This window comes from Oenanthe melanoleuca, chromosome 1 (assembly GCF_029582105.1).
Source record: "Oenanthe melanoleuca isolate GR-GAL-2019-014 chromosome 1, OMel1.0, whole genome shotgun sequence".
NCBI lineage: Eukaryota > Metazoa > Chordata > Aves > Passeriformes > Muscicapidae > Oenanthe > Oenanthe melanoleuca.
This window is the reverse complement of record NC_079333.1, coordinates 65,246,557-65,274,303: the sequence shown is the minus strand read 5'-3', so window position 1 is coordinate 65,274,303 and position 27,747 is coordinate 65,246,557. Positions and strand designations below refer to the sequence as shown.

Here is a 27,747-nt window from a genome sequence, read left to right as displayed (position 1 = left end):
ATGTAATTAATAGTTTCACGGGTGAGTTATGTCTTTTGCCAACATACAAAATTTTAAAGTCAACTAAATGTGTTTTCAGATGCTGGAGTCTTAAATTCAAACAATCTGATCACCAGTTCCTGCACCAGAGCAATGTTTTTCATCATATCAACAATATTTTGTCTAAATCTGATGATGGAGATAGTGAAGAGAGTTTTAGTATCAGCGTTCAGTCTGGTTTTGAAGTCATGAATCAGGCAAGTATTACAGCTCTGGCTCAGAAGCAGAGATCGTTGTGAACAGTCTGTACTTCTGATGAGTATTTTTAAATTCACTGAATATAACTCACTTTGGGATCTTGTCCCTGCTACTTAGGCTCTCATTTTTAGCTTTAGAGAGTCAGATATTGACCTTAGCCTGTGTATTACTCAAATCTAAATTTTGGTGCAGTGCTTATGCTTGTTTGGAGAATGTCATGGAATTGGTTAACTTTTTAAATATTGTGTACTTCCAGTTCTTCCTTGCTTGCATCTTTTTCCTGCTGTTATTCCAAGGAGCATGAATTAATATATCTGTTTAATATTTTTGAAATATTTTCTCCCATTGACTAATGTATTTAGGCATTTGCTAATATATTCAACTCTTAGCTATTAATGTTTCCTTTGGTTTAAAGGACTGAAAAATTTGAATCAATAAAAGACAAATGTATTGGAGAATACATTCTTCAAAACAGAAATGCCTGTGTGGTTTTAAAAAATGTAAATCATGCCTGTATTTGGGCTTAGTCTCAAGTATTTTAAAAATTTCCATTTGTTTTCACAGGAACTGTGTATAGTAGTTTGTCTGAAAGACCTAACCAGCATTGTTGACATTAAAACATCAAGCCGACCTGCCATGATTGGTAGTTTAACAGATGGGTCTACAGAAACTTTCTGGGAGTCAGGAGATGAAGACAAAAACAAAACTAAAAACATCACAATTAACTGTGTAAAAGGAATCAATGCACGTTATGTTTGTGTTCATGTAGACAATTCCAGAGATCTTGGGGTAAGAGGAAAATTAAACTGTTTCTCATTGAAGGTACATAGTCCAAGCTGTATGTGTTTATCAAACAAGGAGCCCTGTCAGTTTTATTTGTCAGTTGGTAATTCTAATTCAGAAGTTCACATTTCAAAGTAAAGTTTCGTAGTCCTGTGATTAAGTAAGCAGTTGCATAAAACTGAAAATGGGATACTTAATTATTAGTAGCATGTTCTATTTCAGTTGCATTTTCAATCCTTTAATTATTTTAAGCTATTTTTCTTGCTCATGGTTTCTGCAGAAGCATTGAAATAAGGAGCTGTCGTAAAATCCAAATTTTCTAGACTTTCTACATTCTTTTTTATTGATCTGTACAGTAATGTTACATATATATCTGTATTTCAGCTACAACTTTTAATACAAAGAGCAGACTGTGTTAAAGAGCTGTATTGTCCTTGCTTTAGATCATAGGGATTTTTTTTGTAATGAAGTAATTTTTCTCTTTTATGTATGTACTCTCTTAATACAAAAGAAGTATTCAGAACTGTCTCAGTTGCAGTGTTTCATTCTTATTTTGCTTGTTTGTTGCAGAACAAAGTGACCTCTATGACCTTCCTAACTGGCAAGGCAGTAGAAGATCTCTGCAGAATAAAGCAGGTAAACATTTTAACAGTTGAGTAGAAAAATTGCTGTCATTTTTTGTGCCAATAGTTTCCATTTCTTATGGTAGATAAATTACTTTGTAAATATCAGATATCATAATAAACCTTGGAAAATACTATATTATTAATGACAGAATTCAGTTATGTAGACTGACTATTGATCAAGTTTTACTTTTCTTCTGAAACAGAACAGAGTTATGTAAAATGTTCCTTAGTTTAATTTAGCTTTAATTACTATATGGTAACTTAACCTTTCAGCTGTAAAAGCTTCAAAAAAAGACTCCCAGAACACAGGCAGGCACTGATTCAGCTTTGCTCTGACATTTTTCCAACAGCTTTTTACCTCCCAGCACACCCATATACTCTATCCTGTCTCATGGTATTAAAAAAAAAATGTTAGCCTTGTCTGCTGCAGCACAGTTCAATGCAGACACTGAGAATTAATACACAAATGGGAAAGAACAAGTATTAGTTTGATTGTAAATAAGCCCATGGATAGGAGAGAGGGCTCACTTGGCTCAGGGCTTGGGTTTTTCTGAGTAGTGATATGAGGCACTGCGCCCCATCAGAGCTCAGTTTCCAGTAATGAAATTGCAGTTTCATATGAGATACATGATTTTGTGTAGCATAATTTATGATCTTTTTTTTTTTTGAAAGTACTTGTTTTAAAACAAACTTAATTTGAAACAATTCTTCTCCCTTTTTTACAGTTAAGTCCTGTATGTCTTGCTAAGGGTAGCAAATCCTGACTTCCACAGAATGACAATTTCTTTGGCAGGAGCTTGTGTGAATAGATGTGAAATAAAGTATCTAATGATAATTATGCATCATATCTTCAGTTAAATTACAGAGGCTGATTTTTTTCTTTTTTCATTAAGGTAGTGACCAAATACTATTTTAAGAGTTGTTTTTTTAATACATGAACTGTTGCTTTGAGGATAAAAGAGATAGGCAGGCCACTATTTCTAATCAGCTTTACAGATAAAACAGAAATGGCTCTATGTCACTTTTTAATCTGAACTCAGGAGGTTGAATATTTTTATAAAAAACATAAGTCTTACTGCTCAGGTTGAGATTTTCATTGCAAGCATAGTATTTGTTACAGTGATACATGAGATAGGTGACTTTTTGTTTGATGTAATGTCAGTTTCCAACTTTTTATTCCTCTCTAATAGGTAGACTTGGATTCAAGACATATTGGCTGGGTAACAAGTGAACTTCCTGGGGGTGATAATCACATCATCAAAATTGAATTGAAGGGTCCAGAGAACACACTAAGAGTTCGACAAGTAAAAATTCTTGGATGGAAGGATGGTGAAAGCATTAAAATAGCAGGCCAGATTTCTGCAAGTGTGGCTCAACAAAGAAACTGTGAATCTGAGACACTGCGAGTATTCCGACTTATAACATCCCAGGTGGGATTTTAATGATGTATTATACAGTGAAAGTTACTGTCAATTGTGGATTCAATTAATTATAATTGTCTTTCTTCCAGGTATTTGGGAAACTTATCTCTGGAGATGCCGAGCCAACCCCAGAACAAGAAGAAAAAGCACTGTTGTCTTCCCCAGAAGGAGAAGAAAAAGTACACAATGTATTTATTTGTATTCTATCAATAATACTTTGCTGAAAAAAAGATCCAGGATGATTTTCAATATTTGTTCCATTTCTTATGGTGAATAATTTTTAGATGAAAGCAGAAGTAAAATGTCGCAATTGCTTATTTTTAAAAATAATAGTGTATTTTTAATAGTAAACTGTAGTGTCTTTTTTTAGAAGTAAATTATAACTGAGGCATATGCATTTAATGGTAATACCGTAGTAATGGTGATGCAAATGATCCCCACAGCTACAGAAGTACTTAACACCTGAAGTAATGATCTGAACCTGAAAGTCCTGGCTATTATCTTTTGCCACAAGAGAGGCTCTGTTAATATGTAGAAAAAAAGTATGAAGAAACTGCACTCTACTTGTTTTGCCTATTATTTCATTTGATGCTTAAGTTCCTCTTAAAAAGAGAAAGCTAATACATTAAAGAGGTATTTATTAAGCATAGTTAAATTGATCTTGCTTATATATCTTCCTGTAAAAAAAGCTACTAACTTATAAAACACAGTTTGTTGGTACATTCCGTGTTAACTGCTACATTAATTAGGAAGCATTCTTGAAACTTTTGATCTAATATTAAATACGCTTTTTATGAAGGCAACATCAGATGCAGACCTGAAGGAGCACATGGTAGGGATCATATTCAGCCGGAGCAAACTGACAAATTTGCAGAAACAGGTTTGTTGCTTTTGAAATTATTTCAGGATTAGATATTGGTGTCTTATAATAAATAAGCTCATTTTCAGTGAATGCTTCAGTGAATATGTTGCTGTGAAGATATTCACAATAATAGAGCTGTTTATTAATTTGGAAAATTTTTAGTTTAGTAAGTTAAGCAGAATCTGCTCTTCTGTCACTCATCTAAGCAAACATTATCGTCTTCTAAAAATGCTTTTTACCATGCTATTGTTTCTAAAATTTTTTTAAGTTTTCTGATTATTAAACTGAACAGGAGACTGTTTTAATAAGTGCTTTTTATTTGTGCGTGTTGAGTAAAGCTATTTCTTAGGGCATTATCTGGAGTGGTTTTGTTCAGCCTGAATTCTATGTAAACAGTAAATGAAAAGACAGGATCTGAAATAAAATAAAGACTAATTTTAATTAAATTTTCCAGAACAAGCATGAGCAAATTCAGCATTTTATTCATCATTTGAATTTATGCTAAAAAATAATTTAAGTACAGGCCAAATTTCACAGGTTTCCTATTTTAGCCATACCTGTGAAGGTACCTAGACCAACGCTTTGCACGTGCTGAAGGTTTCCAGAGCTGACACCTGTGTTTGGCTTGCGTTGGGCAGGTGTGCGCCCACATCGTGCAGGCCATTCGGATGGAGGCGACGCGCGTGCGCGAGGAGTGGGAGCACGCCATCTCCAGCAAGGAGAACGCCAACTCGCAGCCCAGCGACGAGGACGCCTCCTCCGACGCCTACTGCTTCGAGCTGCTCTCCATGGTGCTGGCACTCAGCGGCTCCAACGTGGGCCGCCAGTACCTGGCCCAGCAGCTCACTCTGCTCCAGGACCTCTTCTCCCTGCTGCACACAGCTTCTCCCAGGGTGCAGAGGCAGGTCAGTGCTGACCGCTCCTCCAAATCTTGGTGTGCCTAGAAAAGCGTCTTCAAAATCCTAAAATCGCATGCTGAAAAAAAGGCAGAATTTCTTTTGGGAATTGAAGTGTTAGGTTTTAGGGTGGTTGTGTTTTTTAAAAAGTAAAGCAGAAAGGAATATGTGTCAGATGAACAGCACAGTGGTTTTTCAGTATTTCATGTTATGTGTATATAGTGCCCATATAGCCTGTGTAGATAAGACAAGAGGTTTATAATTACCAGAGTCTGTTTACAGATCTGGCATGAGACCTTAGCATCTGTGTCTTACACTTAGGCTCCAAGTGTAGTAGTGTGCTAGACAGCTCCTTTCTACTCTTGATATCCTCAAGGTGAGTTTTAATATCTGTTTCTTTCTGAATTTGAGTGATGTCTAAGTATATATATAGCTTTATACATATAATATATAAATACATATTTTATATATATATATAATGTTAATAACATATAAACATATAAAATATTTGCCTTCGTAAAGGTAATGCACTCTTTTGTTACTAGATGCTATGCCTTCTTCAGGTGAATTTCAAGTTTCTATTGCAGAAGTTTTTATGTCTCATACTCTTTATTCTTCCTTTTACAATTTTGAACTGTTAAAATCTCACATCTCAACTTGTCTGCAAGCAGATACTTAGTAATTGTGATACACTGCAGATATGCAATAGCTTTTCAAGAGAACTTTGAGGGCTTGCAAAATTACATATGAAATCTTAAGTCCTTAAGCTCTCATCATGCTGATTTGGACCAATCTTTGCATGATATGTGCAATATCAACCCCAGCTTCACCAGTTGGTAAGGTTATGTCATTTCAAGAAGCTCTTGTTGGGCCCAGAGCTATTGGCACAGCAAAAAATTCCAGTTAGACTATCAAAAGGAGAAACAAAGGAGTCAGAAAAGAATATTATAATTCTCATTACCTCAGGCAAGTACATTGTTTCCAGAAGGCTAAAGTGTCTCTAACAGTCCTACCACAGCTTCTGACATCTTAATAATGCATGTGAAGTGAGTGACATATCTGTACTATGCAAGCAAATCAGAGTTGTACAAACATCTGCATCACTGTTACTCTAAGTCCAGTACCAAATATAGTTTTGTTATTATGTGGAGACTAAGTATGGTTTGAGTGAGATCAGTTTTAGACTCTTTGGCCTTATCTCACTGCGTACATAAATAAACACTTCATCATAAGATAGAAGTATTGCAGAATTTCTTACAGGAGTAATTAAGTATAGCAATTAGATTGAGTCCTTCTAACCAAAATAACTTGTTAAGAGGGACTTTATTTGATTTTGCTTAAAAACTCCAGGTGTCTTGTTAAGAATTGTGGTGTTCTGATTTTTTTTTCTCTAGGTAACATCATTACTGAGACGTGTTTTGCCCGAGGTAACCCCCAGTCGCCTCGCAAGTATTATAGGGGTGAAGTCTCTTCCACCAGCGGATATAAGTGATATAATTCATTCAACAGAAAAAGGAGATTGGAACAAACTAGGTATCTTGGACATGTTTTTGGGATGCATTGCCAAAGCTCTCACTGTACAGCTAAAAGCCAAAGGAACTACTATCACAGGGACAGCTGGCACTACTGCAGGCAAAGGAGTTACTACAGTCACACTTCCAATGATCTTCAATTCCAGGTTTGTTTAAAAATATGTAACAAACTACAACCTACTGTATGCTAAGTATGTGCACTATTTTTTGTGCTGGATTTTGACAAATACTTACTAATTATTTGAGTTTATTTCCTATATATATATATATTATATTAATCTATTACCATTTATCCTTCGTAGCTATATTCGGCGAGGTGAAAGTCATTGGTGGATGAAGGGATCAACACCTACACAGATTTCAGAGATCATCATCAAACTCATTAAAGACATGGCAGCAGTGAGTGTCTATCATTTAAATGATATTAAAATATTTCTGATAAAGAAAAGTATTTTGTTACAGTTAGTATCAGATTGAGCTGTTAAACATGAATTGGTCTCAAGAAAAAAAACAGTTTTCTGGATACAGTCTAGGGTTAAGAACAGTAGCAACTGAGTTCTGATTCTTCTAAACAGAAATCAAGTTTTGAAATAAGCTTTTTAAGCTTATAAGTTGCTTATACTAGAAATTTAAGAGGTAAACACTAATTGAGGGTTATTTTCTAACATTATTAACTTTAAAGTTTAATTTTTAAATCTTGAGCATTCAGAACTTTAATTGAAAAGTAAAACTTATCTGTGAAGTAAAATAATATAATTGTTTTCATGTAAGTGTATGGGTATTGATTTTCTGGTTGACTTCCTTCAGTCACTGAAACCTACACTTATAGTTAATTATTACTTTATTTATCTGGGCTTAAATTTTCCATAGTTCTGCTTCAGACAATTTTTTTGGCAGAAAAATTGGTGAGAAGTGATTCAGCTATTTCCCAGAAACAATACTGACAAAAGAAAAAAAGTTTTTGTATATTTTTTTTGGGAAAGGAATTTAGTTGGGACATTGTTTTTGTTTTCCTTAATTCTGCACCTATTTCAGTGAGATTTTCTAAATGACCCAGATTTTTCTCTGTGAACACTCTTTGAAAGGTTTTTCAGTATCTTCAGGATGAGAGTCCTATTTTCTAAAACATTCACTGTGCTTAGATTTAGGAGGTTCCTTCTCAAAGTTGATAAAGCTGGATGGGAGTTCTCTGCAATTGCTACTGTTGATTCTGATTACAAGATTTTAGAATCTCAAAATTGTTAAGAGTTACAATTAAAGTCTGCCTGTGTTGGAAAACTGTTTTGAGGCTTTCTAGAGATGCTAATTATCAGCAGGTTGGCATCAGTCTAACTATCCTCTTCATAGGTGTTATAAATGTGATTCCTTTCACATAACTTTTTCACCATTTGCAGTATGTAGGACCTGGATCTGAGTTAATCACTATAGCTTCCTTTTTAGAGTCCAGTGAATCTCTTTCCTCTTTGACAGGGTCATTTGTCAGAAGCTTGGTCACGTGTGACAAAGAATGCTATTGCTGAAACCATCATAGCTCTGACCAAAATGGAAGAAGAGTACAGATCACCTGTGAGGTGCATTGCAACAACGAGAGTAAGAACTTTATCCAAACTTATCATTAGTTCATTGTAAATATGCAGTAAGAGCCCATTCAAGAATCTTCTTATATGTCTGAAATACACAAGTCAAAACTTAATTAGAGTTAGATGTGCATCTTGGGAATCTCAGAAATAATGAAGAAGAAGTGTGATGCCTGTACACATTTGGGAGTTTATTCTTTAAATAATTCTGCTTGAAGTTTGTCACACTTTCATTACACTAAATCTGAGATCATCTTTGTGGAAAATTGCACAACTTGTATCTCCAAGCAATTACTATAAGTGGTTTGACTTCTAGGTAATCAGCTGCCACATTTCAAGGCTATTATGAAAACACTCTAACAGATGTTTTCTGGGACAATTAAGCTAAGCTTCACTGGTGTTTGTCTCAAAAAATATTTGCTGAGCCCTTTATTACTGACATGGTGTAACCTGGTGGTTTTCTTTCCTTGCCCTTTACTTTGTGAATCTTTTATAGGAACTAAGGACTACTTTAACCTTAACAGATTGTTTGAAATACCATGAAAAGCATATTTCTTAATTATGACATTCCTGCTGTTGTAGGGAGTACAGATTTTAGCTTCTCAAGCTTAATAATCACATATAAAAGTAAAAAAAAGTTTGCAGTCTGCAAGTATTTGACACTCATATTTTCCATCTGAAAAGGCTGTATCAGTTGTTCTTTTCATCTTTTTTGTTACTCATATGGTCTCTGCTTTCTGGAGGTCAGAGTCTTAGACTACCACTGTTTTCTGCTGAAATCATATTAGTTTAACCAGGCCTTAGAGGAGCCCTACATGTCAGCCCAGCTCTCCTGTGACTGATTGTAGTTCTGTCCTGGAGATGTGGGGTTTCTGGGGAGAGTCCAGTAAAGTTTCTCAACAAAAACAATTTTATTTAAATCAAATGTTTCATTAAAGGTTGTTCCAAAAAGTGGCTGTCAAGTGCCTTTCAGTTTTGTTTTCACTGATAGATCATCCTCATGTAGCTCATCTGTTCAGAATTTCACTGTAGTCAGTGAAGAAGAAGAGAGAAAAGCTTCCTTGGAGTAGTTAGCTCAAAACCCCCTTCTAGGTAATGCCAATTGCCCTGTGCAGTGAGGAGGGAACAGGGAAACCAGTCTGACTGAGCTGAAGTTTTTGGGTGGTTGTTTTTGGGGTTGATTTTATTTTTATTAGTCTGTGTCCTTGAATTTCTTCTTCCTCAAAGCCTGCAATGTTTGAGAGCAATGTGCAAGTCTGCATTTGCCATATTTCTTCATATTGTGCTTTGGTTGATCTTTCTCTACTTTTTCTTACTTGTGTGCTGACTACTGTATTTGCAATCATAAAATGACATACCTGAAAGAAACAAGGTAGTTCTCAAAAGTTAAATAAGTTTTATTGTGTTCCTGACTTACTTTAGAAAATCAGTATGCATTGTATGAGCAGGCTTCAGCTAACATTAGAGTTTGCAGGTAATGGTGACCTTCTTATCTGAAAAAGTTTCTCTCTTCACTTTGATTTTAATTTGGTTTGCTTTTAATATGTCTAAGACATTTAATTCTACCTTGCCTTTCAATAGCTGTGGCTGGCCTTAGCATCCCTCTGTGTACTTGATCAGGATCATGTTGATAGACTATCCTCAGGAAGATGGATGGGAAAGGACGGGCAGCAGAAACAGATGGTGAGACTGAAGATCATATGGTTTTGTGTTTATTTTGATGTATTCACTCATCAAAGAATTTAGAATAATGATAGAAAATTGTAAAGTTGGCCTTTCTCCCTTTTCTTCAATCCCAGTATAGATAAGCACTGCTCAGAAAACGGAAATTCCAACTTAAAACAGTAATGTTGCAATTTTGCCAGTATTTAAGATGAAGCAAGGCCTTCCTAACATCTCTGGGATGAGTTTTCTAATAGACTGACTCAGTTCATACAGCACCCTCTATCAGATCTTTTTCTTTTTGTCTTAATCCCTGTCATGAAAAAAAAATCAATTATTTTGTGTTACTCAGTAACTACTTCTTTGTAATTTCACTTCCTCTTCCCCATCTCACTAGAGAATGATTACTCCAGGGAGAAACTCCTCCTAACTGAATTTAGTAAAACTACCATTGGCTCAGAGGATTTATAAATTTGATATAGAATATGATTCTGTCCATACTTTTCAGTTGATAAAATGTCTGTACTTTTTAATTATGATGAAAATCTTGTGATTTTTGTTTTAATACCATTTTTAAAAGAGCACAGTAATGAAGCAGGCCTCTGTATATCTTGGTTCAGTGGATCCCTGTGAGAAGCAAGGGAAGGGTGTGCAATAGCAACCAAGCATATTTAGAGCATAAAAGCATCCAAAGCAGTTGAGTATAGGTAGAAGCAGAATACAGGAGGCATACAGCTGCAGCAGCAGCAAGGAATAAACCCCTGCTGAGAAGGAACAAACACAGGGGTTTCTGAGGTGATTAAGAAAGTCGAGGGTCTTGGAGATGTCAGAGGAGCAGCCAAGACATTGTCAAGCAGGTATTCAAGCTGCTGAACCAAGCCTGAAATTCCCCAATCCTGTTGCACATTAGGATATTCAAATGTTGAGGTGAGCTGTGTGTATCCCTACCAGAACTGCTTTGAAAGAACTCTCTTTTAAGTTGCATGAGAGTACATGTTCTGGTATTACAATGGAAACTTGTTCTTGGACATGTGCATAGTCAAAATCAGTCTTTGAAGTGTATTTTTGGGGATATTTGAATTGCGAAACAGAGCCCTGCTGAATTAAAAAAAAATTCTATCTGTAGAGCAACTTAACTTTATGATGGATTTTGAAGTTTGTTACTTCAACCATACTGTCTCTGAGGTATGGATGACCTACAGCTTTGTTTAGATGTTTGAAAAGAGTAAACATGCCATATTAAAGTAATGAAGGGTAAATATCATGCCTGTTGACTGACCCGAGTAATCATATCTCTGAACTTTCCTGTTGACATGCCTGTAACCCTTTGTTACCACATAAACCTCTTCTCAGACTAGTTGAAAGTGATGTCTCAACTCTGTTGTTGAAAAACACATTTTTGGTGCATCACACAAAATATGAGATGAAGAGTATCAGAAAAACTGATATCATGAATTGAGGGGGTTTGTGTCAAGGAATAATTCTTTAAATACTGATTATTTTAAAGATAGCATTAATAGTCCAAACAAGCTCTTTATCCTCTTTTATAAATTGGAGGGGAGGTGTGAGGGTGTGTGACTGAGGGTAGAATAAAAACAGATGCTGAAAGGAAGGACTTAATAATGAGAAATTACTCTTTTTTTCTCTCAGCCAATGTGTGATAACCATGATGATGGTGAAACTGCTGCAATCATTTTATGTAATGTCTGTGGGAATTTGTGCACAGACTGTGACCGATTCCTTCATCTCCATCGGCGAACAAAAACTCACCAGAGACAGGTAGAGTATACATGGCCCCATGTTGTGTGCACTGCATCATTGTGTGCATCTCCCCAAATAAAATATAAACAAAAGGTAGTAGCAAATACTGAATCTGAAAAGGGTGTTTTGTTTTATTTTATTTTGGAGATTGGATAGGTGTGCTTCCAGTTAATTATCTTTAGTTGGTTTTGGTTACATTCTCCTGTCCTTTATCTTTTACAAAGATTAGGAAATCTTGCAGTTGTTCTTAGTTCTAGTTCTTATGCTACATCAGCTTTTCGTCTCTTGTTTAACATTGCTTAGGAATGCTTTTTTAGAAGAATTTAGAAGCTGTATAGACTTTCTTAAATATATGTTGGTTCTTTATTCCTGTTAAATTTTATCTCCTTTACTGCTTCTGTTATATGAGTCAGTGCTTGTCAACCCCTTCATTTCTAATGTATGTGTATTCCTTTTTAATGTCCAGGAAGATGATTTGACAGTAAATATTCCTGCTGTTTCCCCTATGAGTCTTCTCTTATTTTTCAATATTCATCTAGCTTTCATTGTGTTTTCACAGATAAATTTTGCCCTATCCATCAGCTTGAAAAATTCCTGACTTCTTTTGGGTTTGTTTTTAGGATTGAAACTTTGACTAGATAAGAGTTTTTGTAACTTGCTGAGTAGTCTGCTAATTAGTATTCTTCTGTGGTATTCATTTATCCTTTTCATCTCTAAATCTGAAACTACATTTTCTTTGCATCTTTTCTTTTTGTCATTGAAATTAATGTTGAAGATGCCTTTCCTTCTGGGATTATTGAACATTTCCTCTTTCCTGCCACTGTTTCTCATTTATGGGTCTTTTGTGATCCTTTATTTTCCCCTTCCCCTCTGACTACTTATATTTGTAAAAAGATTAAAATAATAAATGTCATTAATAAAGTTACTTCAATGGAACTCAGTCCTCTTCTCCCTCTCCTGCAATACATCTTATATTACTTTTTATTTATGTTCAGGAATGGGCTTTTAAAGGAGATGATCATATCTCCTTAAAGTACAATGTTTTCTGTTGTTGAGCAGCCTTGGAGTGCATGAATTGGATTGCTTCCAGGTGAAATTAAAAGCAAATCAAAAGATAAATGCAGAGACACATTGCTAATGGTTGTTCAGTGCAAGGGATCAGCTGGTCTAGTTCCTGTGTGATGTAAACATCAGACCTTTGGTACTGAGTTTCACTCTCCAGTGAAACATTCCTCTGGTACTACAGCATTTGCAAGTGTGGTCTCAGCCTGGCACTTCCATATGTGTCTATTATCTTCTATTTCTTAGCCAGACTCCTTGCAATCCCCTTTGAAATTTTCCTGTTTCATCATCCTGAGAAGATAATTTTATGTCTACTCTTCTATCATGGCACGGCACAGTCTAGTCTCATTCATTTTTCTGATTTCTCCTATATAGCCTGTTCAGATTACAGTTGATAAAAAGTAAGTTCTTATCTCATAGAAAACCTCACATTTTTCCTGTTACCTATCCAAAATAGCTACTTACCAGATTTTCCTATTTACTTCTAAAAGCATGTTTAAACTTCTGCTCTTATTCACCACTTTTGCCTTTACATCTCACATGTTAAACCTCTCAATCTGAATTTTAATTGTTATGTTCCCTCTATCCTGTTTTCTGTTTGCTTCTTGTTCTTTGTCCAGCTTCAGTCATACATACCTCTTTGATGTATTTTCTCTCCCCTTCAGAAAGGACAGCCTGTAAGTTACTCAGTTGTGCTTATGTTAATATTTTGTGAAGCAGTTAGGGTTTGTTTTTTTTTCTGGTTGTAGTAAGAATTAAAGTGAGTTGTATGCATCCATAGCTGGGAAAATTATAACTTTTATTGCATTGCAGGTGAAACAATTGCAAACAGAACTGCCTTCAAAGCTTTGGGATAAGGAGCAAAATAAGAGGCCGCATGAAATTCCCTAAGGACCTCATGCAGTTTTTTTTTTATTTTGCAAAAACTTCATATTTTCCTCATTGTCGCCACGGTGTATTTATATGGAAGTAAAAAATACTAATATTACATACTTCTATGATTGTTACTTTATAGTACATGTTATTAAGACCCTAATTCTCAATGTTGCTTTGATAAACTACTAGCATAGTTATGTGAAGATATTTCTGATGTTATCTTGTGCTTTTAATATTCTGTGGCCTACTGGATGTGTTGGGTAGGAATTATGAAGTCCAAGCTCTGTATTTATTAAAGAAGAAAAAAATGTGCAGCTCTATTGTTAGCATTGCTGCACTATTGTTTCTCCACCATTTTAGATCAAGAGTTAATTGTATTCATTTTTACTTCTAAAGACATTAAGCCTTTATCCACAATATGTATATGCATATCCACAATATCTACAGGTTATGGAACATATAAAAGAAAAACAGCTTGCAGTGGACAATCTCCACAGAATCTATAAAATGCCTAGTGTAAATCCAAAGAGAGAGCAACAAAAATAACAGACTCACATCCATGCTCTAACTAAACATGCTGTTTAGTATCTGTTTGGTTAACTTGACAGGTGTTCAAAGAAGAAGAAGAAGCTATCAAAGTTGATCTCCATGAGGGCTGTGGTAGGACCAAACTCTTCTGGCTGATGGCATTAGCAGATTCTAAAACTATGAAAGCTATGGTGGAGTTCAGAGAACAGACAGGTAAAACACAACTGTTACTACTTGCTCTTTATCCTGATTATTGGGATTTTCACCTGCTTTAGGGCAATGTTTTTAAATGTTTGTTAATGAAAATAGAATAGTTCAGCTGCATAAGAACCGTTGGATTTCTGGTTGTTTTCTGTGCCTGCTGCTTTGATGTCTGATAGAGTATCAGTCCCTTGTGTTTCATTAGAAAATTTTTGGCCTTGTTCTCTCTTGTGGCCGTAGGCAAACCAACCACCAGCAGTTCTGAAGCATGTCGGTTCTGTGGATGCAGGAGTGGAACAGAATTATCAGCAGTGGGAAGTGTTTGTTCTGATACAGACTGCCAGGTGTGTATTAGCAAGTATCAGTCATCATTAATTACATAAATATAAGAGATCATAGGATGAAATGGGCTTATTTTGAATAAACCTTGTTTATCCCTGTGGTCCATTTCAAATCAGATCTTTCATACAAAAAAGTCCTAATATTGAATGTTACCATTCAAATACTTATGAGTTTGTAAATGTTTATTTTAATTACAGAATACGAACACTAATAGTCAACTAACATACTGGGTAATTTCATTATTATCCTCAAAAGTATCTCAAGTTTTCACAACAGTCTTGGCATTACAAAGTAATATGTACCCTGGCAGCACAAAGTCAAATGTACCGGAAAGCTTGATAAAAAGCGTTTGCCCAACAGTCCATGTTTCATGTGAGTGTACAACATTTAAGACTTGGCCAGGTTTGTCATCTGTATCCACGTATCCTGAGTTTCTGTGACCTACAGTGAGCACAATTGGCAGAGGGCCAAATCATAACCAGTTTCTTGTCTCATCTTATTTCTGTCTAAGTGAAGCAAATTGTCATCTTTTTTTCTCTCCCAGCCTATGAAGACACATTCATGTTACTTAAATTCAGTTCAATTGTTGTTAGCCTCTGGGTAACTTTTATAAGTTTTCTATTTATTAGGGATGGGAATTAGAGGTGGTTAAAAATCCATTTCCATGTAAATTTGCTTTTGTAAAATTGCTGATTAATGATTAGCTTATAATGTATTCTTATGAGTAAGCTACTTGAAACTTCTCCAAAATCTGCAGATGTCTTAAAGGTTGTTAATACAGGATCAGCAATGTTTATGCAGGAAGCACTCAATATATTAAAAGCACACAGAGGATCAAAGAACAGTTCTCTTTGTATTGAAAGTTTTAAATTATGGTTTCATTAAGCCATTTGCTTTCAGGAGCAATGCAGGTAAACAAAGGAAACATTGTTATTTCAAGTACACAATGTTCAGCTTTTCCCAAGTACCTGAGGCAGCAGCAGACAATATAAATGATGATTCTTCCATCTCAGTTTATTGCACGGACCAGCAGTCCTTCAAAAAGCAGCACTGTCAGACCACTCAGTGGAGGGTAAAAGATGATTAACTCTTCACTTCAAATTTGCTTAGGAGTATGCCAAGATTGCCTGCAGCAAGACACACCCCTGCGGTCACCCCTGTGGAGGCGTTAAGAACGAAGAGCACTGTTTGCCGTGCCTGCATGGCTGTGATAAAAACGCTACAACTCTTAAACAAGATGCTGATGACATGTGCATGATCTGCTTTACTGAAGCACTTTCAGCAGCACCAGCTATCCAGGTTTTTTGTTTGTTTGTTTGTTTTTTTCCCCTTTTAAGAAATTATAGTATGACTGTAACGTGTAGTATGAAGGAAGTAAAAATATAAAGTCTTTCAAATTATGGTCTTCAAAATTTGAAAACAGAAATCATAACAATGGTTAAGGTACTTAAAAAGCATTCTTTTTTGTCTGTCATTGTATTTCAAGAAAGCAGATTGGATCAATTTAGTTTGCTTTGTCTACTTTATTAAATACATGATATTTTATAAAGGAGAAAAGTAACTGAGGTAATTAGTGGATATAATTCTTGTGTGTTTCATATAGCCATAGGTGATCTTGGAGTGGTTATGGTTTTAATGCCCATTTTATATTCTTTCTTGTTGTTAAGATGAAAATAGGATTTTAAATAAATTAATATTGCAATTTATATATGTTGCCACTTAAAGCAAACTACTTCTACTTTAGTGGTTAATGTAACTTCGATACTCACTTACATGTACTCTTTTCTAAAGCTGGACTGCAGCCATGTTTTCCATTTGCAATGCTGTCAACGAGTACTAGAAAACAGATGGCTTGGGCCAAGGATAACTTTCGGGTTTATGTCCTGCCCAATTTGCAAGGTAAATGAGCTGTGTGCCTGCCAAAGTCAACCAACTTACCTGATACTTTGCTTTTCCTTTTTTTTTTTTTTTTTTTTTTGTTAATACTGTATCGCTTATTACAGTATAAATGAGTTTTACATGACTTCTCTTCTTAATTCCACATGTTGCTATAGAAAAACTAGCAGTGATGCATCTTTTCACTTTCTCCTACTGTTCTCTGAGGTGTCCTCTTAAAAAGAAAGCATAGTCCAAACATTGTCTTCATATTGTTTATTTCTTAGAACCATCCGCTTGAAAATTCCCAGTTTTTGGTGATGGTAGGAAGGGGAAGAAGCACTCTATCTTGAAGTAGCAGTTCTCCATTTAGCTAACCACTTTTTAAAACTGCTTTGCTTTTTCAGAGCTGAAGAATACATGTACTTAGTTCAGCTAAGTTACTAACCATTCCTCTTGTACTCTATAAATAAATTGCTGTAAGCAAAAGCATATGATAGCTACTGGAAAGAAGAGCACCTTACCCCCCCTAGGAAATATGGGAATGGACAGCCATTCTGCATGCTATGGTTCTTCTGTCCTGTTGTGTTGTGGTAATTTTTGGCAGTAGCTTGTGCTCACTAATTGATAAAGAGCTGCCATAGGACTGTCAGTCATTATGCTTAATTGCTGAGCAGTAAGGCAAAAAGGACCAAAATTACAGAAAATACACAATTGGAATATTCCTGTGCTGTGGTGAGTATTTCATATACTATTCACCACCTCCCTGGCTGTTAAGTCTGTTGGAAGGGTTGATGTTCCATATCACAACAGGCCATTGAAAAAGCATTCATGGATACTATTTTTGCAGTAAATATTCTATGTTGGCCATTTTTTGAAGTGTCCATTGCCCAGGCCCATATGTTTTTATGACATCTATCATGCTATTTGAGCCTGACCATAACACAAATTATTGTAGCTGTTGGGATAAAGATGCAAGATACTTTAATCAGCATTTCTTTTATTTCAGAACAAAATCAATCACACAGTATTAAAAGATTTGCTTGATCCAATCAAAGAACTCTATGAAGATGTAAGGAGAAAAGCTCTAATGAGATTGGAGTATGAAGGGTTGCACAAGAGTGAGGCCATCACAACACCAGGTGTTAGATTTTATAATGACCCAGCTGGCTACGCTATGAACAGATATGCTTATTATGTTTGCTACAAGTGCAAAAAGGTATGATGTTATTTATGAAATATATGTTGCCATTTCAAAAGTAATTTCTTAAAACAGAACATATGTTTAATATATTGTGTATGGAGCAGAAAAGCAGGAAAATATGTTGTTCATAGAATCATAATTTAGAAAATCATGTGTTGGGCTAATGAGATGTACACAGAATCTTAGCTAGTAAAGCTCAAGTGTGTATACAGAGTAGCTCAGAAACCAGACACACCTTGAGTCTGTGGCCACTTACAAGAAGGTGCAGTACCTACTTCCTCCAGTACCTGTTCACCTCAAGCTGCTACCTAATTCTGACTTAGAGTTCATGGAGCATCCAAATACTGTTCCAGAAGCCTTACAGTTGCTTGCATAGAGCAGGGGACGTTGCAGTTTTTGGTCTTGTTCATCCTGAGACTGAGGGACATTGAATGCCTCAAAATCACATACCTACAGACAGAGTTGAGAGAGATCAGAATAGTGAGGGCCACTTTTTGAACTTGAAATTGCAGTCATTCATCATATTCCACTTGCAAATGGAATTGGTTAAACTGAAAAGAATAGTTAACAGAATAATAGTCTCTGTTTAATATCCAATTTTTTCTGTATGCAATTAAGGCATATTTTGGTGGTGAAGCTCGTTGTGATGCTGAGGCTGGACAAGGAGATGACTATGATCCAAGAGAGCTTATTTGTGGTGCATGCTCTGATGTTTCAAGGGCTCAGGTGAGTAAATAATGTTTTTATTTCATTCTGAAACTCTGAGTACTTGGGCTGTACAATAATTCACATGTATTGTACAATATTGTATACTATTAATATATTCTCCAGAATGTAGAAGTGAGTTGCTTGGCTTGTTAGAACATGGCTACTTCATTGACTGATGTTTGCTTTCCTTTGTTCAGATGTGTCCCAAACACGGTACAGATTTCTTAGAATACAAATGCCGCTACTGCTGTTCAGTTGCTGTTTTCTTCTGTTTTGGGACAACACATTTTTGCAATGCTTGCCATGATGATTTCCAAAGAATGACAAGCATCCCTAAAGAAGAGCTCCCACACTGTCCTGCAGGTAGGACTTTGACAAAGAAAATTTACCACACTGAATTCTGCAATAACTAACAAGTCCTAATTGATATTAGCTTTTCTTGGTGATATTTTTTTTTGTTTTCTGGCAATGTTATTGCACTGATCATTTAAACATTAGCAGTTTTGATAGAGGAAAGACATTTTAATTTCCCTATACCAAGTCAGACTCCAGATGTAGAATGATGTGTAAAATTGTATATTGATAAAATTAACACATTATTGGGTGAGGTATCTGTAGCTAACCATTTTCTGCAAACTGTAACCCCCATATCTTAGTTACTAAGTTCATGTGCTGTGTATTGATTTGATATTAGTAAATTATTTGGGGTAAAAAGTGTGATCTTTTTGTTAAGATATTTACATAAAATAAGTAAACAAATAAATTACAGTTCCTCCTATAATCTTAAAATTGTTTACTGCAGAGTATAACTCTTGTTCATTATTATCAATTTTTCTCTTCGTTTGTGTGAATTACTTCCACAACATTAATGAGATAAAGCTTCCCTAAGCGACTGTCTTATAAGCATCTTGCCTTTTTTAATTTGAATTTGATTGGTTTCAGTTACATGGCAGTTTGATCTTTTCTCTTAAAATACCAATTCATCATTTGAATAAGATTAGTTTGGGGGTTTTTTGAGGAAATGTAATATATGTTTGTTTGCATTGTCTGCAAGCATTAATCTATTATTTTCTTTTTTTCCCCTCATCTTTAAATTCACTGTAGGTCCCAAAGGTAAACAACTTGAAGGAACAGAATGTCCACTTCATGTTGTCCATCCACCCACTGGTGAAGAATTTGCTCTGGGTTGTGGGGTTTGCAGAAATGCACACACTTTTTAGACTAGCATTTTTTTTTAACCAGAGCAAAACAGGTGCCCTCATCCCTCAAGTGTCCTGCAAACAAAGTCCAGCTGGGATGAGGATGGGACCATTCCATAACCCAGGTAAAAGGAACAATTTACAGTGCAAGAAGGATGCCAAATACCATGTACATAATTCTTGCTGTGAGATATTGACATTTTTTGAACCGAGACATCAAAATTTGTGAGGTGTTTGCATGTGGCCATTACAGTCATCGGCTAGGAAACATTGGACATTTGCAAATAAACAATTGTTATTAAAGGATCTGTGTGTCTGTGGACTATGAATGATGCTGGCTTTCAGGAGAAAGAAAAAAAATATTGATTATTGTATACTGACTTTTTGTAATCTTGTACAATTGTAACGCATCACAAGTGGGGATGGGAAAGAGGAATATTCTGGTTTATTTCCTAGACTGTTATAAAAAAATGTGTTAGGAAGGCGTAAATGTAACAAGTATCACACTGTATATAAAGGTATCAATGTTTGTCCTGTATAAGAAATATTAAATTACAACAGCAGTTTCATTTAAACTTCTGGGTTATGTTTGAGCCTGAAATTTTAATGAAGTGCAATACTGAGTGTGCCTCATATCTTGCAGCTGTAAACATATTGGAATGTACATGTCAATAAAGCCACTGTACATTTTTATACAGTGAAAGTCTAACAAGTGTGTAAGCCTCCATTTTCAGAAGCACTTTTAAAATACAGTGTGGGGGGGAAGGGGAAGAAGAGAGGTATCCTTTAATTATTTCAGCAAACTCTTGCAAAGCAAGAAAGCTTTTTGGGTAAACTTTGGGAAAGTTTTTGGTTATGGAAGTACTTTAGATATAGAAAGCACTGCTCCATTTCTCAACAGAGAAGTTGGGTAAGTGTGCTAGCATTCATACAAAGAATTGTATTTCCATTTCAATTACCAACAGTGTTTTAAAACACAAAAGAAGACTGCATTTTAAATTACTTTTAACAGTTTTATTTTACTGAATACTTCTAATCACTCCCAGTTTTAGGAAAAACAGCTTTTTGAATTTCAAAACCTTCATTTCATAACAGTCCTAAGTCCTCTGCACCTGCGTAATGAATGCAAAATACAACTTCAAGTAAAAACTTCTTTCTATAAGATTTTCACTTTAGATTTTTTTTCTTATATGTGTTCAACTTCCTTTCTAGCATTTCTGTCTTGAAGCTGCTGAAAAGTGTGTTACTGCCTTTTACATTTAAGATATGGATAGATGGCATCTACACCAGACAATCTTGATCAGACTGCAACCATGGGATCTATCTTGCCTAACTTCATTCATCTGTTATCACAGAATCAAAGGTTGGCATTGGAAGATACTTTTGGAGATCATCTTGTTTCAACCTCCCTGCTAAAACATGTTCACCAGCATATGTATCTTCACTTTGAAATAGTTCACACACCTGCAAAGTACAATTGATCTTGTTCACTGTAGCTCTGCAGAGGGATCTGGACAGGCTGAGGGGGCTGAGGCCAATTGTGTGAGGTTCAACAAGGCCAAGTGCTGGATCCTGCACTTGGGTCACAACAACCCTAAGCAGCACTACAGGCTGGGGGAAGGGATGGGAAGCTGCCCAGCAACAAAGGACCTGGAGGTCAACAGCAACTGAACATGAACCAGCAGGGTGCCCAGGTGGCTGAGAAAGCCAATGGCCCCTGGCCTGTGTCAAAAATAGTGTGGCCAGCAGAACCAGGGAAGTGGTTGCTCCTGTACTGGGTGTCTGACCCATTTTCATTTTTAGAAAATTCAAGTGTAGCACCATCCTTACAAATTAATTCCATTTTTTAATTTTTCAGCCTTCTCTTTTACTTCAGATTAATAGGAGTATTAATTTAGGAAGTTGAGGTTATGGTATGGAAAGGACATGACACTGTTCATGTTAATAGAGTGAGGGATAGGCAGTACTGTGGCAATGATTCTGTCACACACCACTGCCCATCCCCTGTCACCACTCCAGGGAGGCAGCACGGTCCCGTGTGAGCATCGGGCTCGTGCACAGAGCTCAGCTCTCACGTAATGGTTGAACCTTGGACACGCTGCGCTCACACTGTCTCAGACATTCATGCACGTCACTGCATCCCCCACGCCGATCTCTGACGGTGATTATAGCAGATGCCAGCACAGGCCACTAATCAGATCAGTCCACAATAAGATTGCTGTATGCCTTTCCAGCAGTCTCACATGTTTTTCTGTCAGCTGTTGATCCACAGCCCACGCAATGGAAATAGTTCTTGTTTGCACCACCCTGTTTGCCACAGCCCACCACATTCAGCTAATTTATACCAAACTCAGCTTCTGGCCAAGGCAAAGCCTCTGTGCTCACACTTGGATCATTACTTTAAAAATAGCTTAAACTTCTATGGGTGTATCCACCCACTGAACACAATGTGAACAGTAAAAGTTAATAAGATACAGCTAATTAACATCACCATCAGGGCCATGTAAGCTTGGTCCTTACAAAACAGGTTTTGCTAATTCCATCATACTAGGCTCATGTTTCACCTAGACAGGGCTTAGCTAGTGAGCTTCAGGACCACCCAGTCATTCAGGATAGAACTCAAACTTTGCAGGGTTTTTCCACAGCCCTCTCCTTAAGCCATGCCACACACTGCAGGTGCCAGAGTGCAGTGGTGCTGGGGCAGATGCCTTGTCCCTCAGCCCAAAGTGCACTGGAAGGGCTGTGCTGTCACAGCCCCCACTCTCACTGATGGGGTCTGGTAGTGAGCTTGTGCTGCCAAGCATTCCAGGATCTGGCTCCTCACCAGCTATTCCTACAGAGATGCAGCCAAATACAGAACAACACACGGATTACACAGCAGCCAGATACAACAGGGACTGTGAGTCATTGATAATCACCCAAAGATGTCCCCTGCCAGCTGGTCCAGGGAATATTCTCAGGTAATACTCACCTCTGCAGTCTCTTCGGATTCAGGAAATACTCTCTGCTCTTGTGTTGCTGTGGAAGGGTTACGGAGCGGCTTAAAAACAGCAACAAGACACTTCTTTCCTTGGTGCAGGAAAGAGCAAGAAAGAGCAATTTATTGAAGAAAGCTATTGCCTTAAATGAGGCAGTTCGTGCAAAACAAAATACAGACAGATCATTGGTCAGAGAAAGAGACACTTTTTGTTTCAGGCTTTCCCATTGACCTTGCAGGTGTTTATCTCTGTTATGATTTTTTTTCTTATGTTTACAGTAAAGGAAAAGTCTTTAGCCTGGGAAAAATTTTGGCTGGAGCTGAGAAAGTTTCATGGCCTGAGAAAAATACTTAGAACTTGAGAAAAAAGGCCTGGCAGATTTTGCCTAGGCCTTCAGCAGTGTCCACACTCTTGCCTCAATATTTCATGTATGCTGTGGGCTGCTCGTTGAAATACACCTTTGGATGTACCAAGTTATTTTCTGTGTACCTGAAAAGAGATTTGGATACTGAAACCTTGGGCTTTGGGTCATCCACTGTGCAGCACACACAATGCCCTTTGTCATCTGTGGCATTACTTCTGTACTCCTACTCATTGCTGCATCCCAGGTGATTTAAGTATCCTCAGCCCATGTTAGGTCTCAGCTAATCTCATATTTCCATTTCCCTGTCTGTCCATTCAGCAATATTCCTTTCCTGAATGTGACTGTATACATCCTCCCCTGCACAGTTTAACTTTTCTGATCACTCAGCTGCCCTGGAGAGCATTCCCACTCCACCCAGCCCTGTTCCTAAGTCTCACCTCTGCCACATACTCTGCCAGAACAGCCATTATGGGCAGCATTGTCACATTACTGTAAGTTAGAGCTTCAGGTGGTTTGGAGTGAATGGGGTATGATCTAGCAGTAACTCACCATCCTAATGCCAATTCCTAACAAGGATACTTAGAAACTTGTCTGGGGGACCTGAACAACAGCTTTTTAAAAGCATTTGCCTGAGGGCAGGTTGTATCAGTGGACTCTGTCACGGAGCAGTAATTACAATGGGATGATCCAGGCTGCAGGGTAAACAAACTTCCCACAGGTTTTGCTCTAATGGACCAATGTATGTAAGATGATATGCTTGGTTTGCATCTATCTCTGTTTCCCTTTTCTCCAATACAAAGAGAATTTGAGCAATAACATTCCAGTTGTTACTCATAAGATTGTTGTCTCTATTTCTACATCTTTGGGTTTTGCCATACTCCTAGTGGGTTGTGGAATGGCCTGGGTTCATAAATCTTTATTTCCCTCCTGATGGAGGCTGAGCACAACTATGTACCTCCCACCAAGAAAACCCTACATTTTGGCACACCCTGAGTGCCTTGCTGCTGACTGAATTTGACATCTGCCATGAATACCTGCCCACTGGCAGGATTTTGGATCTTTTCATCCAGCACTCATACATTCAAGAAACTGGTGAATAACTTCTGGGGTTTGCCTCTAGTGCTAGGATACAAGACTTAAAAACAAGCCATGTTGAAAACCAGCTTTAGAGTGTCCTTGCAGGACACATTTCACATGACACATCAGGTTCCCCTCTTCCATGCCTTAGTACTAAGGCCAATCCTAATACAAATGTCAGCCCCCTCTTAGCCATAAGTCTGTTTGGGAGTTTTTACCACTGTGGCTTGCTAATCACATTAACTCCTCACCCACCGGCAGAGTCAGCTGAACTGATCTGCAAGGAGCCACACAAAGCACAGAGAGAATTCTTGCAAAGAATTCCTCTACCAGGATGATGTCAGACCAATGAGCTGGCAGTGCCCTTTCCAGCAGCACTGTCCTGTCCATGGATCACACCATGGCACAGATGAGTTGCTGTCTGTGCTGCTGGACATAGCTCAGCCCATTCTGCCTGTTTGTACAGCAGCCCTAGCCAAGTCCAGGCTATGAGACTCCCCTATCAGAGGGGTCCAGCAAACCACAGCAGTTTTTACTCTATTAACTAACAAAATAGAGTGGTACAACAGCTTTTACCTGTGAAGCAACCATGGGAGCCATTCATCAGGAAAGAATTACTAGAGCCTCTAGACACAGAAACAATATTTACACAGTGAGGAACCTTTTAAAAGAATTACCTCCAGTTTCTACTGAACCATGAGCAACAACATCAGGTAATCAGCCTGTTGCAGGCAACACTGATCTTGCTGTTGCTTATCCTTAGTTTTATCTTTTTATTTTCCTGTGGCCATGAGACCTTAAATTGAGGCCCACTGGTTTAAAGACCATTTTATTTGCAGGTACTGTTAAAAAAAAAAAAAAAAAAGAGTTGAGTTACAGCTCCTGTTCTGTAAGGTCTTTCTTGTGATGGATAGAATATACTTATTTTACCAATCCATAATACCACGTTCTAAGAGTATGAGAAAATTCCCCACCACAGAAAATCTTTCTGTGTAGGCATATTAAGGAAATAAAACCAGGAAGTTTCCTTAATGATATCTATTACTGAATGAAAAACATTCACTTCTTTTGGCATTGACAAAGAACAGGTTCAGCTTTCCTCTGTTTTTTCTTTTTCAGCACAATCTGCTGAGAATTAAGATTGTCACAGACATTCTAGACCAGGTCATTCAGCCACTACTCATGACAAAATATTCTCCATATTTTTCAGAGCTTCTATTTTCATTAACTCAGAGTGGTCTACTTATGCCCTGCAAGCCTGACATACTTTCATCATAGCTGGATCTGGTCTGCTATGGTTACTTAACTCTCTTCCAACTGCTTCTGTGATTTTCCCCTCTGCATTCTTATCCTAGCCAAATGCAAGCCAGGCTTATCAGGGTGGAGCACAGCTGCTTGCTTCAGGAATGCTTCAGAGCTACTTGAATATGGCCAGAAAGTCAGCACAGGAGACTTTCAGTGCTAATAGGTCCAGCATTTACAATCAAGACTGGCATTTGAAAAGGTGCCATGGCTTCATCGGGCAGGCAGTCTGCCAGCTGGAATGAGGTGTTCTGTACAACCTCAGCCTGAGGTGGTGAGATCCCCTGTTAGACACTGGCTTTTACGTCTATAGGCTACTCCTCATCTTCACATGGTGACAGTGAGGGCTGCTTCACATCTCTGCTATGAAGGAGTGACTCTCCCGCCAGAGAAACCGAAACTTCAGAGAGCTTCTCTTTTGGAAAAATAAAAGTTACAATGCAGTTTCCTCAATAGCCTCATTTTTGCATAGCAGGGCTCAGCACAGGCCCTGGCCTTTTTCTGTTACTACTGAAAGCACAAAAAAAAAAAAAAAAAAAAAAAAAAAAAAAAAAAAAAAAAAAAAAAAAAAATTAAATTTCCACTCTCTAAAACCCATCTGCTGTTAGTTAAATGATTAGTAAGGCAGAGAGACTACTGAATGCAGACACACCTGATAGAGGTGTCCAAGTTACTGACTAAAGCTCCAAAGTGCCCCACCACTGCTGGCAACAACACAGACCAGCCCAGAGCTGTGGATGTTCTTTGAACCTTTTACTCGTGGCCCCTTCTTAACGTGCTGCCACCTATCTCAGTGCCAGCTAGGGGAGTCCAAGAGCTCTGCAGGGCTTTGCCTGCCAGCTAAACCAGAGCCAGCCCTGGGGGTCACCAGGAGCCCACACCACCGGCTGCCCACAGGTTTCCTTTCCTTCAGCTCTGATAAACTGCCCGTTCTTGTGCTTTGCCCACAGACACCGCAGACATTGTTGTCAGTGCTCTGCACCATGGCCAGGGCCTGGTTTGGCCCCAAGGACAGAGCTGCAGCTGACTTCCTTGCTGATTTTACAGTGTGATGCTGGGAGCTCTTTCTGCACTTGCTCTCCTCTCCTGCCCACACAAAGGATGCCTAAAACTCACACAGGCGGTTACAACAAAGCAAAGAAGGGCACAGGCAGTGAGCCAAACTTTGTTTACTCCAAAGATAAGGCAGCAAATTGTAACTGCTCGGCCCTGTAAGAAGTCCCTCCCAGTAAGTCAATACAGTGAAACTCGGATAATGCAAGTAAGGGTTTTAAAGTAATGTTATCTTAAAAATTATAAAATTGCAGCTGTTACATCTCCCAGGACTTCTACACAAACTCAGAAAATATTTGTTTTGGTCAAAAGCTGTTTCTTCCTTTTTTTATTTTTTTATTTTTCTGCAGACACCAGAATTTGATCAGAACATGAATCTTGATGAAAATATTTTTTTACTGACTTCACATGACATGGCTCTGTTACAGCACATCATAATGCATATAATGCTGCTTTAAAACAGTAAGAGAGGTGACCAGGAGAAGCAGCAGCTGCTTGCTGTGTATTTGTTGATAAAAAACAGATCCTTCTTCCCGCAGACCAGGCCCAGGTCTAGCTGCAACCTTTGCAGTCAGTCTGACTTTGCCTCACACATCTCCAGCAGTTTTCAAGTTACATACTTGCAAATGTGACTTGTGTTTACTAGAAACTGTAATTGGGGGCTGCTATCTTTCCACCATTAGAAACCACCTCTGAATTGGAACTCAAAGGCTGAAAAGGGAATTCCTAAGCAATGAGAATGGAAGACATGGAACATTTCCAGATGGGGATGGCAAAACAGTTATTGCATGTTTCTTGACAGTATTGGCTTAATTCATAAACATGTCTCATTACCTACCAAGGTTTATGTAGCTGTCTCATATAACTGAGCAAATTATACAGTCACATATTTGCTATTACAAGTTGTCTAAGATACTCAGTCTGGTCAAAGTGAGGTGATAGCTCACCTCTTATTTCCAGATTTTTGTTGCATTTCCTGAAAAGCTGAAGAATGGATGTAGATTCGTAAATATGCATAGAACTATCATGGCTGAGCTTTAGTAAAAAGCTCAAGACATTCTGAAATGGAGAAAAAGATGCCATTTTCTCACAGAAACTAAATGAATAATTAAGGTTTGTGAATCTCAACAACTGTAAAGAGTTTGGACACATACAGGGCTGGAAAATGAGGTGTATTGGAGCGTACCACGTGTGCGAAGGGCACGTGATGACAAGGAAATGTCACACCTCACTTCGTCTTCTCTGCCTGGCAAAATCCCAAGCACATAATTCCCAGTGCCTGCCACCCCCAGGGTGTGTTGATGGTTTGCTTTCCCTGTTACATCTCTTCCTAAGGCCAGCCCCACGTGGGGCTTTCAAATCACAGAAAATCACCTGGCAGTACTGGTGATGAAGATCCAGCTCCATTGCTGGTAATATTCAGGGTGGCCAGGAGGGCCAGTGGCATCCTGGCCTGTATCACAGCAGTGTGGCCAGCAGGGCCAGGCAGGGATTGTCCCCCTGTACTCGGCACTGAGGCCACACCTTGAATCCTGTGCTCAGTTTGGCCCCTCACTGCAAGAAGGACATTGAGGGGCTGGAGTGTGTCCAGAGACGGGCAATGGAGCTGGGGAAGGGTCTG

General features: G+C 37.8%; 2 protein-coding genes across 22 annotated transcripts in view; one reads left to right on the top strand and one right to left on the bottom strand.

Annotated features, from left to right (window-relative positions):
- Positions 1 to 20,045, top strand: part of MYCBP2 (MYC binding protein 2) — a 172,803-nt gene extending 152,758 nt beyond the window's left edge. For 18 of the 21 annotated variants that reach the window (XM_056491339.1, XM_056491319.1, XM_056491310.1 and 15 more), the window contains 20 exons: positions 80 to 236; positions 802 to 1,026; positions 1,591 to 1,656; positions 2,837 to 3,076; positions 3,157 to 3,255; positions 3,867 to 3,947; positions 4,568 to 4,834; positions 6,220 to 6,503; positions 6,660 to 6,756; positions 7,828 to 7,947; positions 9,516 to 9,617; positions 11,247 to 11,375; positions 13,904 to 14,036; positions 14,265 to 14,368; positions 15,477 to 15,665; positions 16,158 to 16,265; positions 17,251 to 17,460; positions 18,064 to 18,171; positions 18,351 to 18,516; positions 19,258 to 20,045. In XM_056491339.1, the coding sequence (XP_056347314.1) occupies positions 80 to 236; positions 802 to 1,026; positions 1,591 to 1,656; positions 2,837 to 3,076; positions 3,157 to 3,255; positions 3,867 to 3,947; positions 4,568 to 4,834; positions 6,220 to 6,503; positions 6,660 to 6,756; positions 7,828 to 7,947; positions 9,516 to 9,617; positions 11,247 to 11,375; positions 13,904 to 14,036; positions 14,265 to 14,368; positions 15,477 to 15,665; positions 16,158 to 16,265; positions 17,251 to 17,460; positions 18,064 to 18,171; positions 18,351 to 18,516; positions 19,258 to 19,373 (3,001 nt within the window). In that variant the 3' untranslated portion in view covers positions 19,374 to 20,045. The remainder of the gene's footprint in view (positions 1 to 79; positions 237 to 801; positions 1,027 to 1,590; positions 1,657 to 2,836; positions 3,077 to 3,156; positions 3,256 to 3,866; positions 3,948 to 4,567; positions 4,835 to 6,219; positions 6,504 to 6,659; positions 6,757 to 7,827; positions 7,948 to 9,515; positions 9,618 to 11,246; positions 11,376 to 13,903; positions 14,037 to 14,264; positions 14,369 to 15,476; positions 15,666 to 16,157; positions 16,266 to 17,250; positions 17,461 to 18,063; positions 18,172 to 18,350; positions 18,517 to 19,257) is intronic. The other 3 variants (XM_056491451.1, XM_056491426.1, XM_056491301.1) reach the window with 1 other exon arrangement.
- ACOD1 (aconitate decarboxylase 1) overlaps positions 9,654 to 27,747 on the bottom strand; it is a 65,681-nt gene continuing 47,587 nt past the window's right edge. The window contains exon 6 of the mRNA XM_056491462.1: positions 9,654 to 9,663. The gene's annotated coding sequence lies outside the window, so the exon portion shown is untranslated. The remainder of the gene's footprint in view (positions 9,664 to 27,747) is intronic.